Source organism: Trichosurus vulpecula, chromosome 8 (assembly GCF_011100635.1).
Source record: "Trichosurus vulpecula isolate mTriVul1 chromosome 8, mTriVul1.pri, whole genome shotgun sequence".
Lineage (NCBI taxonomy): Eukaryota > Metazoa > Chordata > Mammalia > Diprotodontia > Phalangeridae > Trichosurus > Trichosurus vulpecula.
The window spans coordinates 86,423,542-86,438,492 of NC_050580.1; the positions used below are offsets into that span (position 1 = coordinate 86,423,542).

Sequence of the window (14,951 nt, forward strand, 5' to 3'; positions counted from 1 at the left end):
CAGGTCTTCCTGATTCCAGGCTCAACACTCTATCTACTGTGCCACCTAGCTGCCCCAACAGGAAGACCAGGATTCAAGTCATAGCTTTAATATTTGTTAGCTTTGTAGCCATAGGCAAGTCATTTAAGCTTGCAAGTGCTATAGACAACTCTCTACCACTGTAAGTTGCAGATAGCTTGTCAATTTGCATTCCACACTGGGAGTTCCCTCACACTGATGAAATGAATTTGTCTGGATTAAAAAAATGATAGTATACCAATACTAACAGAGTCCTCTTTATTTTCCAGGTCTTGGATTTGCACTTTGCTATTCTCCAGCCATAGCCATGGTGGGCAAGTATTTTAACAAGAGGAGAGCCCTTGCATATGGCATAGCTATGTCAGGGAGTGGAATTGGGACCTTTATTTTGGCTCCCGTGGTTCAGCTCCTGATCGAGCAGTTCTCCTGGCGGGGGGCATTGCTCATTCTTGGAGGTTTCGTTTTGAACCTGTGTGTTTGCGGTGCCTTGATGCGTCCCATCACCCTGAAGGAGGACCATAAAAACCTCCCCGAACAGGACCCTGTCTCCAAAACTCCAAAAGACGACTTACCACCTTTGTCCCTCTGCTCACCTTTACTGAAAGAATGTGCTCAGCCCTGTTTGTGCTGCTCCCTGCAGCAAGAATACGGCTTCTTACTCATTGCAGACTTTGTGGTGTTTGCCACATCCATCCTGTTTATGGCTTATGGCTGCAGCCCTCTCTTCGTGTACCTGGTGCCTTATGCTCTGAGCGTTGGCGTGAGCCATCAGCAAGCTGCATTTCTCATGTCCATACTTGGAGTGATTAACATTGTCGGCAACGTTACCTTTGGATGGCTGACAGATAGAAGGTAAAATGTGTGAAGTAACAGTTGCATGCCCATTGGGGAACACCTAGGAATCCACTTCTCCCAGGTACCCATTATAGAAAACCCTTGATGTGTTAGGAGGCAGTTGTGGTCTAGTAGCAAGAGCACTGGTTTTGGAATAAGATGACAGGTTCAAATCCTTCGTTTCCTACATAATACTTGTGTTACCTTGGGCAGTTCATTCCATCTCTAGCTTTCGTTTCTCATCTGTGAAATAAGGAAGTTGGATTATATGACCTCCAAAGTCCCTTATGCTCTACATCTTATGACTTTGTGTCATTCCATTTGCCTTGGAGACACTTAGAGGCAGGTATGGTGCAAAAGTACTTAACCTCCCTGTGCCTCAGTTATCTCATCACGCATAAAGGTGAGAAACAAGTAACATAATTTACAGTGGAGGTTTACTGGTCCAGGCCATGAAAAAAAAAAGCTGAGTAGTTTCTTCAGCAAAAACTCTAGTTATTTGATTCCCAGAGACTCTGTTTTATCATTATGATGATGATCATCATCATCATTATTCAGCACTCAACTCATTACAAAATACTTTCTTATCCATTACGTCTTCAGATCTTCAAACAGCCCAGCTTCATGAGGTAGAAAGGTAGAAATTATCCAAGGATAATTAGTAACAGAAAAAAGTCACTTAAAGTGAATTTACCTTAAAAAGGGGCCAACATTAATTTCATAGCAAATAATGGAGAAAAGGATTAATTGGAAATTTATCTTGAAAAAATAAAATTTAAAATCCCAAATCTTAGTTCCTTTGGAAAAGGATTAAGAATTAAAGAAGTTAATTTTTATTGATTCATCATTTCTTTCTCATCCTAGTGTTTGTCACTTAGCAGGGGCATCATTCTCCAGTGTGAGTAATTTCTTTTCATTCTAACATCTTCTTTTTAACACATACACACATGTGTGTATGGATGTATATAAAGAGCTCCATTTAACACCAGAGAGAGGTCACATGATATAGTGTAAAGGGCACTGAAGTGAGTCATTAAGTCAGTCTTCTCACCCAATTTTGTCACTTTTTAGCTATGCAACCTGGGTAAGTCACTTAATCTGTTAAAAATTTCAGTTCTCATAGCGATATACAATAAGATTCTCATTATCTTTATTAATTATTAATTATTATCTTAATTCTCATTATCATTATTCAGTATCCTAGTGCCTTGAGTTATAAATTTACATTTTGTTTTAGTTCAGAGCTGTGTGTGATTTCATTATTGAGGAACCCCCTTCTACTGATATACGTTGGCAGCTGTCTAGCAGTTTAAAGTCTAACAGAGTTGCCTGAGGGATATGGAAGTTAAGAGACTTGCCTGCACGTATCAGAGGAAGCACTACTGGAACTTTTTAAGTGCTTCCTAATTTTGAGGCCAATTATATAACTACTGCACCAGACCTGTTTCCCTAAGAGGCCAGTTAGGGTTAGGGGAGCAAAAGCCACCATGACACAAAAACATTCAATAATGAACTCACTGCTTACTAATGTGCTTAAAATGAGCAAAGTCTCCTTGATTATTGGAAGTGCTTCAAAGAATGATCTGAGTCTCAAAGAATTAAGGGAGGCCCTTGGGCAACTTGATGAAGTCCTCAAATATTGTTTCAACAATAACCCCCCCCTTTAGGAGGATGGTAAGGTCAAACATGAAGCGAAGGATATCGTGTCATGCTATCATATCATTTTGACAGAAAAATTGTACCAAAGAAACAATGAACATTTGATGTGTTCTTTGTTCTTCCTAATAATTATTTTATAGGAAAGTCAAATTTTTGGACATCAGTTGAAATAACCTAATTTTTAATAATTTTTACTTTTATTTTTCAAGATAAACCTCTAATTAACCTTCCCTCCAATTATTTACTATGAAATAAATGATGGTCCCTGTTTTGAGTAGATTCACTTTAAGAGGCCTTTTTCTGTTACTGATTATCCTTGGATAATTTCTACCTTTCTACCTCATGAAGCTGGGGTTGTTGTGAAGATCCAATGAAATGATGGATAGGAAAATACTTTGTAATGAATAAAGTGCCAAGCGATGATATTACAGCAACATAATAACGGTTATCAATGTAGTACTTTAAAGTTTAACAGATTATTTTATACAGTATTTCATTTGATTCTCTCAACAACCCCACTGACTGAGAACTAGCGGCACGTATTCCCATTTTACGAATGAGGAGACTGAGTTAAATTAAGGTTAAGTGACTTGCCCATGGTCACTGAGCTAATAAATGTTAGAGGATTTGAAACTAGTCCTTTTTGATTTAATTATTAAACACGCTGCCTCACATAAACGCAAGGCAATATTACTGAATGGGAGAAGGGAGGGAAATCTGTAATCATCTGTCATGAATGATTGTGAGAGTTCTAAACCCCAAACCAGTCAGGATCTTGGCCAGACTACCATGAAAGCCTCTCCATCTATCTTACTTCTAGGCTTTTTCTCTCCTTTAATAGGTTAAAACTGCACTAAGATGTTTGGGACCCTCTTGCTTATCCAAATTGAGCTAAGTTAATCTTCCTAAAGTATAGCTCAGGTGCCATCTTCTACACCAAGGTTTTCATTATTTCCTACTGCCACACCCCACCCAACCCCTGCCCCAAACCTCTCCTAGCTCTCAGTACTTCTTCCCTCTTGAAATAGTTTCATATAGACTTTATACACACTTTGTATTTATTTATCTCTGGGCATGTTACATCACCATGGTAACGGTCCCCCTCTCACACCCTCTCCCCCCAAAGGTAGCATAGCATAATGGAGAGTCAGGAGGGCCTCCATTAAAGTCTTATGTCAGATATTCCACAAGATGTGTCACCCTAGACAAGTCCCCTAGCTTCCTGTTTGCAAAATGGGGATAATATTAACACCTACTTCCCAAGGTTGTTGTGAAAACAAGTGAGATACTGGTGTATAGTGCTGGGCAAATCTCAATGTGTTTTATCCATAGGTGCTATAATTCAAATAGAATGCTCCCTAAAGGCAAGAATTCTTTCTTTTCTATCTGAATCCTCAGTGCCTAGCATAATGCTCTGCACTTAGTACGTGCCCAATAGTTGTTTGTTGAGTTAAATTGAATTCATTTAACCTATTTAACTCAAGTAGGATCATAGAAGAAGCAACAAAAAGCAAAACAGTATGTAATGGAAGGAGCATTAGTAGCAGGCGTGATATCAGGATTTGACTCCTAGTGCTGATAATGCATGGAAAAACGCTTTCATTTTTTTTATTTCTCAGTCTTCCTTCCTCCCCTCCCCTTACCAAGTTGAGAAGAAAAGGAAAAGTCAGATAAGCCATAGCTAGAGAAGTGAGAGAAGTTGCCTCCAGAAATAATTGCATTTGCTAGTTTGCACTAAAGGAGTTAAAAAAAATTCCTCGGTGTGAACGGAGCATTATCTATGCACTCCATGCTCACTCTTGTTTTTCTAATCCACAGGTGTCTGAAGAACTCCAGATATATTTGCTACCTCTTTGCTGTGGGATTAGATGGTCTCTGTTACCTCTTCCTTCCAATGCTCCAAAGTTTCCCCCTGCTTGTGCCTTTCTCTTGTACCTTTGGGTACTTTGATGGTGCCTATGTGACCCTGATCCCCGTAGTGACGGCCGAAGTGGTGGGGACCACCTCCTTGTCATCAGCTCTTGGTGTGGTGTACTTCCTCCATGCAGTCCCATACCTAGTGAGCCCACCCATTGCAGGTCAGTTTCACAGAGAGATGTTCCCCCTCATTCTAAACTGCCAGCCCTGTTTGGTGAGTGAACAATCAATAGTCACAAAAATGCAAAATAAACAAACAGATAGATAAACAAACAAACAAATAAAGAGGGAGCAGAGGATTTGGGAAAGAGAGTGACACAGTTTCAAAATGGCTACCTTCCAACCTGACATTCCAAACAGATTTTTCTTAAACTAAGTGGAAACTCTAGTAAACATGTCTCTCTCTCTCTCTCTCTCTCTCTCTCTCTCTCTCTCTCTCTCTCTCTCTCTCTTCCTCTCTTCTCCCTCTCTTTTCTCTCTCCATGTTTCTATCATTGTATGTATGTGTGTTTATAACACATTATACATCTATATATCTACATATTGACACATTTATATAATGTATACTCTAAGTCACATAGTTATTTTTATTTAATATATATGTATATATATATATATATATAACATCATTTCATCTAGAGGCCATTTTTAATTATACACACTGATGGAGGGAACCATTGATATAGTTAATTCAAAACATCGGACAATTGAAATTAACTCCTATCTGGTCTCTGCAACACATTAAAATCATTTCTAGGTTGTTGGGGTTTTTTTCTCCCTAATCTAGATTGAAAACTGATTTACCCCTTCTATTTATCTTTTGTTTCTGCTAAAGTAGTTTTTAGAGGTATCTAGGTGGCGCAGTGGATAGAATCCCGGGACTAGAGTCAAGGAGACCTGAGTTCAAACCCCACCTCACACATTTACTACTTGTGTGATGCTGGGCAAATCACTTAACCCTGTTTACCTCATCTTCCTCATCTGTAAAATGGAGAAAGAATGGCAAACCACTCCAGTTTCTTTCCTAAGAAAACCCCAAAAATGTTACAAAGAGTCAGACATGACTGAAATGACTGAACTATTAAAACAAAGGTAGTTTAGTTTCTTGATGAAGGAGTTCAGAAGAGCTGTAAGGTAGAGACATCTCCACTGAAAAAGGGTTAGGCATCCTTAGAGTTAAAGAGATAGAAGGCAAAAGATGAGATTTTGAGTCAGTGACTAGAGAATATTGGCACCATTGATAGAAATTAGGAAATTAGTAGGAGGGCTAGATTTTTGAAGGAAGGTGAATAGTTCAGTTTTGGACACTTGGAGTTTGAGGAGCCAATGAGACATCTACTGGATATGTATAATAAGAAGAAAAGGATGTGAAACAAGCTCAGGAGAGAGGTAAGGGCTGGAAATGTGGACTTGGGAGTCATTCAAATAGAGATCATAGGTGAAACCACTAGAATTGGCAAGCTATCTGAGGGCTAATATAGAAAGAGAAGAACAAACTACTTAGGCACCTTGAGGAATACTCACAGATCAGGGGTAGGAGAAGGATGAGAGAATCCCTCAAAGAAATAGTAGCTCTGCTGTTAGCATCTGTTTTGACCCACAGTGGGCTACTACTGACCATGGACACTGCTTAAGCAGCAAACTCAGGGAAGATCTGCAGCTGCCTAACCAATGTACCTGGAAAATTTAGGTCATCTTCCATGCCGGGTTAATTTGTGTTACATAAGATACAGGAGACACACACATGAATATTGAAGGTCTCCATGGAGAATTCTTCTACATCTTCCCTTCCAAGCCCACTCCAGCGTTCTAAAACACTCTGGAATTTGAACTGAAATAAGTTCCCTAGGGCTTAGAACAGTTTTGCCCTTACCACTTCTAATTATTTGGAGCAAGTAGAAGAAATGAGCAGTACAGCAGATAGAAATCAGGTTTTTGAGTCAGGAAGACCTTATTTCAAGGCCTCTCTCTGATGCATGTTAGCAGAGTGACCACAGACATGTCACTTAACTCCTTAGTGCCTGGTAAATTACAGACCAAGATGCTGCTGCTTCTATAACAGTATGGGATGTTTCTTTTAGTGTGTCTGTTCTCCTGTTAATTTCTTTGAAATGTAAATTCAGATTGGTCAATTGTATTAGAATAGTTTTTAAAAGAAAATACATTCATTTGTGTATAGCTTATACAATAATATTTTTTGAGAAACTGCTTTTACTCCCTTAATTCCATGGCCTCGGTTACCAAGTATTATTCTATGATTCAGACTACAGATTGTGTCTACTTCCTATTCTTCAACATTCAGCTCAGGGTTAGTTGCTTGTAAATTGAATTTGTTGCAGTATACAAATTTAGAATAATGATTATAATTTGATACTCTGATTATACTTCAATAATAATAATAAAACAAAATTTTTAATTATATTTTAATAAAATTGGCTTCTTTTGTAATTTTATTTATTTTATTTTACGTATTTAAAATCATTATTCTGAGAAGGGATCCATAGACTTTTCCAGGCTGCCAAAGGGGTCTGGGACACAAAAAAACATGAACAATCCCTGCCTTACAGGGTATATCTCAAAGTAAGTTGCTTAGTTCAATGACCTACACTTCCAATAATTTTGTTATACAATGCACAGGAGGCGTATGTATGAATGTTGAAAGCCCCCATGAAGAATTTTTCCACATTTCCCCTCTCAAATCCACTACAATGTTCTTAAACACTCTGGAATTTGAATTAAAATAAGTTAACTAGGACTGTTACAGTTATTAACAACTTCTAACTGCAGGGGATTTAGAATGAATAGGAGAAAGGAATGGTACAGTGGATAGAGGTTGGGCCTTGGATTTAGTATTTTAAAGCAAGTTGCTAAGTTTGATGACCTACATTTTCCAGACTATTTGGGTCTGGTAACACACTCTCTAATGATTGCAAATAATTCAGTCTTGGGAAGGGGCAGGTAATTGAACTGATGCCTTAATAAAGACAATGTTTTATTTTGTTTCCCTGACAGGATGGCTGGTCGATACCACTGGCAGCTACACCGCAGCTTTCCTTCTCTGTGGCTTTTCAATGATCTTCAGTTCTATATTACTTAGCTTTGCTAGACTTCTAAAAAAGATGAAAACATCCCAGGTGCAGTCTCTTGATGAAGATCCTGGCCCCAAACTGCAGCTTTGGCCTAATGGAACAGTAGCTTACTCTGTAGCAGGAGAACTAGACCAGAAGGATGGGGACTTGATGACCACTAGAGTACCTATTTACAATACATGACCAATACACATAGAGCCTGGAAACGTTCAGAGATGTGAGAGCTGGGGCCACAGTGTAGATTCATTATCTGTCTGAAACATGATCTTTCAAGTGAATGATTCTCTGTTATATTTTTATAGGGGGAAAAAGATAACTGATATAAAAAGGCAAATGACAAAGGAAAACTGAACCCATCTGGTGTTTTTCTTTCTTATTCCCAATATGTGCTGGTGAATTCTAATCTCATTCTTTTGTCAGCTCTGCCACAGGGGTAATATAGGGCAGTAGAAAAGATGACTGATCATAATTAGAAATAGTGTCATAACACTGAGAATTGGGCTCTGTTGGGCAGCTGAATTTGTACATCTAACTGTAGTTCTTGATGTTTTGTGCCTTCCTCCCCTGTCCTTCACCTTTCTTAGTAAGGGGCAAGTCGAAACGTTTAGCAGATTGTTCCATCTTTACTATGCTACTTGGAGAAAAGAGATTCTAAATATTTTCTCATGGTTGAGTGGCCATGTAGTCTAGCCCAGCCCCCAAATAGAACCCTCCATTTAATCCTTTCTCCCATTCTTTTCCCCATTCCTCCTTCTATGCTCATGTCTGCAGACCATCAAGTTGGTGATTTCTGCTTTCCATCTTGAAGGCTGCTTTCCCAATAACTTGAAGGCTACTTTCCCATAAATAGCCAATGCCAAACTCTCTCTTTAAATGTGTAGAAAATGGCTTACACTATGTTAGCAGTATACAAGAATCCACCTCAGGTTTTCTGGATTTTGCTTCCAATGTGAAAGCCCCACTTTTTTCTTCCCAAATATAATTTGTATTTCTAGACATTCCATTAGAAGAATCGATGACTTAGTAGTTTTTTTTAATGTTATAAGTGGTCTAGATGGAACCAGTGAACTCTTACATCACCACAATTCAATGGCAAGATTTTTGTATTCAGCTTTGCACATTGTTTCTCAAACTAAGAATTTTATGTAGTTCTAGTCAGATAGTCCTTCTTGGTATGCTATAATGAGGACAAAGAGTCTTTTATACTACATTCGTTTTTTTAGTCCCATTGCTGTTCTTCTATATGTGTATAAATTATCAGTTTCTCCTTGAGACTTTCTATTGAGTGAGAAAACACTGAGGTTCATGTAAATGCCAGGCCTGCTTCCTTCATTAGAGCATTGGTCAAGGAGAGGGAAAGGGTGGATTTTCCTGTGGGAATTCAGATCACCTTCTGTGACCTCATTTGGAAGAGGAGAATGGAAAATCTGTTGCCCTGAGCACTTCTCTGACTCTTTCAAGTATAGGTGCAAGACAGGAACCCTAAATTGCCTTTCTCTTCTTGTCTTCTGTGAGGTTTTGTAATTCTCAGAATGAATTTCACAGCATAGCAGTTGAATGCTAAGAGAGATCATCTGGTCCAAGCCAGCAAATTTGCAATTGAGTTAAAAAAGCCTGCAAAGATTAAATAATTTGCTTGAGCTAATGCAGATAATTCTCGTGGCAGGGCTGGGATAATGGATACCTTGTTTAGTATTCTTTTTACCACACCATCAATTCCTGATCTGCAAGAAAAATTTTACAAAGAATCCCTCTTTAGTGTTAGAGATCCCCAGAAATACCCTTACATATACCCTAGAGGGTTTGGGGCAGTTTCTTTTTACAAGGGTTACTTAGGGAGTAACCATACTTGTAAGTGAGAGAACAAGTTACACCCTCCTCAGCATATATGCTTGGCTCAGAGCATAACATAAGCTTTTAATAAAGCTTGATTGAAAACCAAGGCATCATCATGGTTAATATAATGTCATCATGGGTATTTGATGTCAGGAAGACCTGGGTTCCAAATCTGCCTCTGACCCTCCTGAACTATTTGACCAGGGGGAAATTACTTCATTTTTCTGGATCTCAATTTCCTTATCTACAAAAGGGGGAGATGAGAATAACAACACTTACCTCACAGGGTTGTTGTGAGGATCGAAGGAAATAACGAATGTTAATAAACCCTAAAGCAACCTTAAAATAACTTTATAAACCTTAGATAAATGAGAGATATTAATGGAATAAAAATGATACTTTCCCTTTAGCTTTCAGAATAAAAAATCAACTCCATTTAATGGAAAGTCAATGTTACATGAGAGGAAACATCTGAATGCTTTCTGTTATCTCTTAGGTTGGTTTTCTTTATGTGCTTTCAACCCTTCTACATGCACCCCAAAAGGCATGTAAAAAGGATCACATAAGCAGATTGGAAAAAGAGGGAGGGGGGCAGTCATGACAATGACAGCCCAAGTAGGTTGCTGTCTCTAAGATGCTAAAAGAAGAGGGGCAAGTTTTAGCACATTAGGAAGATCCTTTGTGGAGGAATCATGGAGAAACATGTAAGAATCCTACAGGTTGTGAAGCCTTGGAGGGCTTTTGCTCTGAATCAGGAAGCACAGAGACTGATGAAGCCATGAATTCAGCAAGGTATCACTGTCATTTATATCTTTTTTTAATGAGAAAATATCTGTAAAAGCCTGCAGTTAAATGAAAAAAAGAGGAAAAAATGTAAAAACCCATATATGGCTTTTCAATAGCACATCACACACAAAATAATTTCTTGAATCTTCACAGTGTTTTTGTACTATAGATATATACGGGATCAAGCATGCTTGACTTTTTCCTCATACTCCTAGATTGTTTTTTTTTTTAACAAGTTGGTTGGGGACAAGTGTTCACGTTGCTTTAGAAATATTGAAATATTACTGTAGAGTCTCAGAAAAGTTAATGAGAAATTGCATAGGCCCCTGGGATTTTCTGAACCAGAAGCCTTTGGTATATTTAAGAATGCATAATTGTCCATTTTGATGTTTATTCATTTGCAGAGCAGCATTATAAATACCCAATAGGAAACTATAGATCTTGTAGTTCTGGCACTTTGTCATTTACTAATTAAATCCCACCATTGGAGTGCTAGGTAGCTATACTTTGGCTGTTCCATAGGGCATTCATGGGAAATGGTGGCTTTCATAGGAACCAGTTGTGGAGCGTTGAGTTCTTTTTCTCAAATATGCCATTATCCCATTGCATATGGTACTGTGGAATTAGTTATAGGTAGAAAAATGCAAGAAAGTGACTCCCTTTTTGGGATACATCATCTGCAAATTGTAGCCTTGCTGCCAGATTCAATTATTTATCCTGATATTTTCTTATTTTAATAATGTAATAAAAATGTTTACAGTTATGTGTTTAAACTAAAGTTTTGTTGGTTCCTACATGGACCCCAAGCAAAGGGTCTGGTCAAGATGGTTTGAGAATTGATCCAAATGGATGCTCCACTACTCCAAGGATGTGTAATTTAATTGGTGTTGGTACTCCTCCAACTAATGCAAATTACATCCCCTCTAAAATTGGTAGACAGTTTTTGAGAGTTGCTGTTGTATCCTCTTCACCCCCAAAATAGCAAAGCAAAAACATTATCAACCTGGGAATAAGCCTCTGAATCCTAAGACAAAAGATGTAATTTATCACTGAACCTATCTTGAAGCCTTTCCAATTAGTTAGGACTGTATAGAATTTATGCCCAACTAGCTTAACCTATGAGAACCCAGCATAACCCCCACCATTCAATGAGGCATCAGACAAGGAGAAGGGAAAGGAATAAGTATTTATTAAGCACTACTATGTGTCAGGCAGCATATTAGGTGCTTTAGAATTATCGTCTCAAATGAAATAGGTGATGTAGGTATTATTATGACACCCATTTTACAGTTGAGACAGACAGAGGGAGAAGTGACTTGCCCAGCTACTAAGTATCTGAGTTCAGATTTGAATTCAGGACTTCCTGATTCCAGGCTCAGCACTCTATGCACTGTGCCACCCAAATGTCATCAGAAAAGAACTTTATTGGAAGCTTCCTACAGATAGCAGCAAAGAATGTATTGATGTCCCGATATCTCTTGATGTATGGTTGAGAGTTTCTGAACTGATTGGTCTATAGAAGGTCATGAATAATAAAAAGTTTCATAGGAAACTAGATACAAGTAGGAGCCAAAGTACATATTGTCAGAGTGGGCAGGACTTCAACATGTTTTGGTTTTAAAGTAAGAAGATGTGGGTTCAAGTCCCAGTTCAGAAACTTACTTCCTGTGTGATCTCTGTGGCTTCATAGTTTTCTCATCCGTAAAATGAGATTTTACAGACATACCTCTGAGATTCTTTCCAATTCTATTTCTAGGAAAGTCAGAAATCTCTTTAACTGTAGTTGATTCTGACAGATTATAACATTCAACCATTCCTATTTGTCACAACTCTGGTTGCTACAGCTTTTCTACAAAGCCATGCCTTGCAGTAGGGCTTGTGAGCTGCTTAAGCATTTGCCTACTATGCCTACAGGCCTGCTATGCCAAGCACTATGTTAAGCACTGGGGATACAAAGAAACGTGAAAGATAGACCCTGTTCTCAAGGGGCCTATAGTCTAATAGCAGAGAGAACATACAATCAGCCATGTACAAACAAGATATATGCAGGATGAATTGGAGATAATCAGGACAGGGATTAACATTAACTAACATTAAATTAATTAACTAGTACTGAAGGGAATCAGGAAAAGCTTTTTGTAGAAAGTGGGGTTTTGGCTGGGACTTGAAGAAGGCCAGGAGCTGGAGATGAGAAAGGAAGAGTATTCACCCAAGTGTCTCTTTGAAAGTATTTTTCATAGTGAGTGGCAACTATGGTCAACCCCTTCAAGTGTGTCTAAGAGAAATGACATTGTGCCCACATGACTGGGTCTTATTTTCCACTTAGAACCCACCTGGAAATCACAAATTGGGAATAAATTAATAAATGAAAGAATTTACTCTGTGCAAAGCACTTTGCTAAGGGCAAGGGCTATAGATAGAACAGTTAAGACAGTGTCTACTATCAAGAAGATCACATGCTTTTTTAAATACATTTCATTCCCCCCAATTACATGTTTTTTTTTCAGAGTTTAAATTTATTTATTTAACATATTTGGTTTTCAGCATTGATTTTCACAACAATTTGAATTACAAATTTTCTCCCCATTTCTACCCTCCCCCCCCACTCCAAGATGGCTTATATTCTGGTTGCCCTGTTCCCAAGTCAGCCCTCCCATCTATCACCCCCCTCCCCTCTCATCCCCTTTTCCCTTCCTTTTTTGTAGGGCAAGATAAATTTCTATGCCCCATTGCCTGTGTATCTTATTTTTTAGTTGCATGCAAAAACTTTTTTTTTTGTTTTTGAACATCTGTTTTTAAAACTTTGAGTTCCAAATTCTCTCCCTTCTTCCCTTCCCACCCACCCTCCCTAAGAAGTTGAGCACTTCAACCTAGGCCACGCATGTATCATTATGTATAACCCTTCCACAATACTCATGTTGTGAAAGGCTAACTACATTTTGCTCCTTCCCAACCCATCCCGCTTTATTGAATTTTCTCCCTTGACCCTGTCCCCTTTCCCAAGTGTTTGTTTTTGATTACCTCCACCCCCATCTGCCCTCCCCTCCATCATCCCCCCACTTTTATTTTATTTTATTTTTTTTCATCTTCCTCCCTCTTCTTTCCTGTGGGGTAAGATACCCAACTGTGTATGTATGACATTCCCTGCTCAGGCCAAATCTGATGAGAGCAAGGTTCACTCATTCCCCCCTCACCTGCCCTCTCCCCTCCTCCCACAGAACTGCTTCCTCTTGCCACCTTTATGCGAGATAATCCACCCCATTCTATCTCTCCCTATCTCCCTCTCTCAGTATGTTGCTCTCTAGTCCCTTAATTTCATTTTATTTCTTTTAGATATCTTCCGTTCATCTTCAACTCACCCTGTGTCTGCTCTCTCTCTTTTACATATATATATATGTATATATATACATAAAAACACACACATATATATACATACATACACATGCATACATATACACATAGATACATACATACATATTCACTTATATATATACATAAAAATGTATATATGCATATTCCCTTCAACTACCCTAATACTGAGGTCTCATGAATCATACACATCATCTTTCCATGTAGGAATGTAAACAAAACAGTTCAACTTTAGTAAGTCCCTTGCAATTTCCTGTTCTTGATTACCTTTTCATGCTTCTCTTGATTCTTGTGTTTGAAAGTCAAATTTTCTATTCAGTTCTGGTCTTTTCACTGAGAAAGCTTGAAAGTCCTCTGTTTTATTGAAAATCCATATTTTGCCTTGGAACATGATACTCAGTTTTGCTGGGTAGGTGATTCTAGGTTTTAATCCTAGCTCCATTGACCTCCGGAATATCGCATTCCAAGCCCTTCGATCTCTTAATGTAGAAGCTGCCAGATCTTGGGTTATTCTGATTGGGTTTCCACAATACTCAAATTGTTTCTTTCTGGCTGCTTGCAGTATTTTCTCCTTGATCTGGGAGCTCTGGAATTTGGTGACAATATTCCTAGGAGATTTCTTTTTGGGATCTATTTGAGGAGGCAATCGATGGATTCTTTCAATTTCTATTTTGCCTTGTGGCTCTAGAATATCAGGGCAGTTCTCCTTGATAATTTCTTGAAAGATGGTATCTAGGCTCTTTTTTTGATCATGGCTTTCAGGTAGTCCAATCATTTTTAAATTATCTCTCCTGGATCTATTTTCCAGGTCAGTGGTTTTTCCAATGCGATATTTCACATTATCTTCCATTTTTTCATTCCTTTGGTTCTGTTTTATAACATCCTGATTTCTCATAAAGTCACTAGCTTCCACTTTCTCCAATCTAATTTTTAAAGTAGTATTTTCTTCAGTGGTCTTTTGGACCTCCTTTTCCATTTGGCTAATTCTGCCTTTCAAGGCATTCTTCTTTTGCCATTTGAGTTAGTCTGTTTTTGAAGGTGTTGTTTTCTTCAGTGTATTTTTCAGTATTTTTTTGGGTCTCCTTTAGCAAGTCATTGACTTGTTTTTCATGGCTTTCTCGCATCCTTCTCATTTCTCTTCCCAATTTTTCCTCTACTTCTCTAACTTGCTTTTCCAACTCCTTTTTGAGCTCTTCCATGGCCTGGGACCAGTTCCTGTTTTTCTTGGAGGTTTCTGTTGTAGGCTCTTTGACTTTAGTAATTTCTTCTGTCTGTATGTTTTGGTCTTCTTTGTCAGCAAAGAAAGAATGCAAAGTCTGAGACTGAATCTCGGTGCGTTTTCGCTGCCTGGCCATATTCCCAGCCAACTAACTTGACCCTTGAGTTTTTCAGTGGGGTATGACTGCTTGTAGATTACAGAGTTCTATGTTCCACGTTTGGGGG

The 14,951-nt window shown here is 38.5% G+C and overlaps 1 protein-coding gene across 2 annotated transcripts in view; it reads left to right on the plus strand.

The window, feature by feature from the left end:
- Positions 1 to 8,157, plus strand: part of SLC16A12 (solute carrier family 16 member 12) — a 104,601-nt gene extending 96,444 nt beyond the window's left edge. For both annotated transcript variants that reach the window (XM_036735711.1, XM_036735712.1), the window contains exons 5-7: positions 288 to 870; positions 4,330 to 4,589; positions 7,441 to 8,157. In XM_036735711.1, the coding sequence (XP_036591606.1) occupies positions 288 to 870; positions 4,330 to 4,589; positions 7,441 to 7,700 (1,103 nt within the window). In that variant the 3' untranslated portion in view covers positions 7,701 to 8,157. The remainder of the gene's footprint in view (positions 1 to 287; positions 871 to 4,329; positions 4,590 to 7,440) is intronic.
- The last annotated feature ends 6,794 nt before the right edge of the window (positions 8,158 to 14,951 follow it).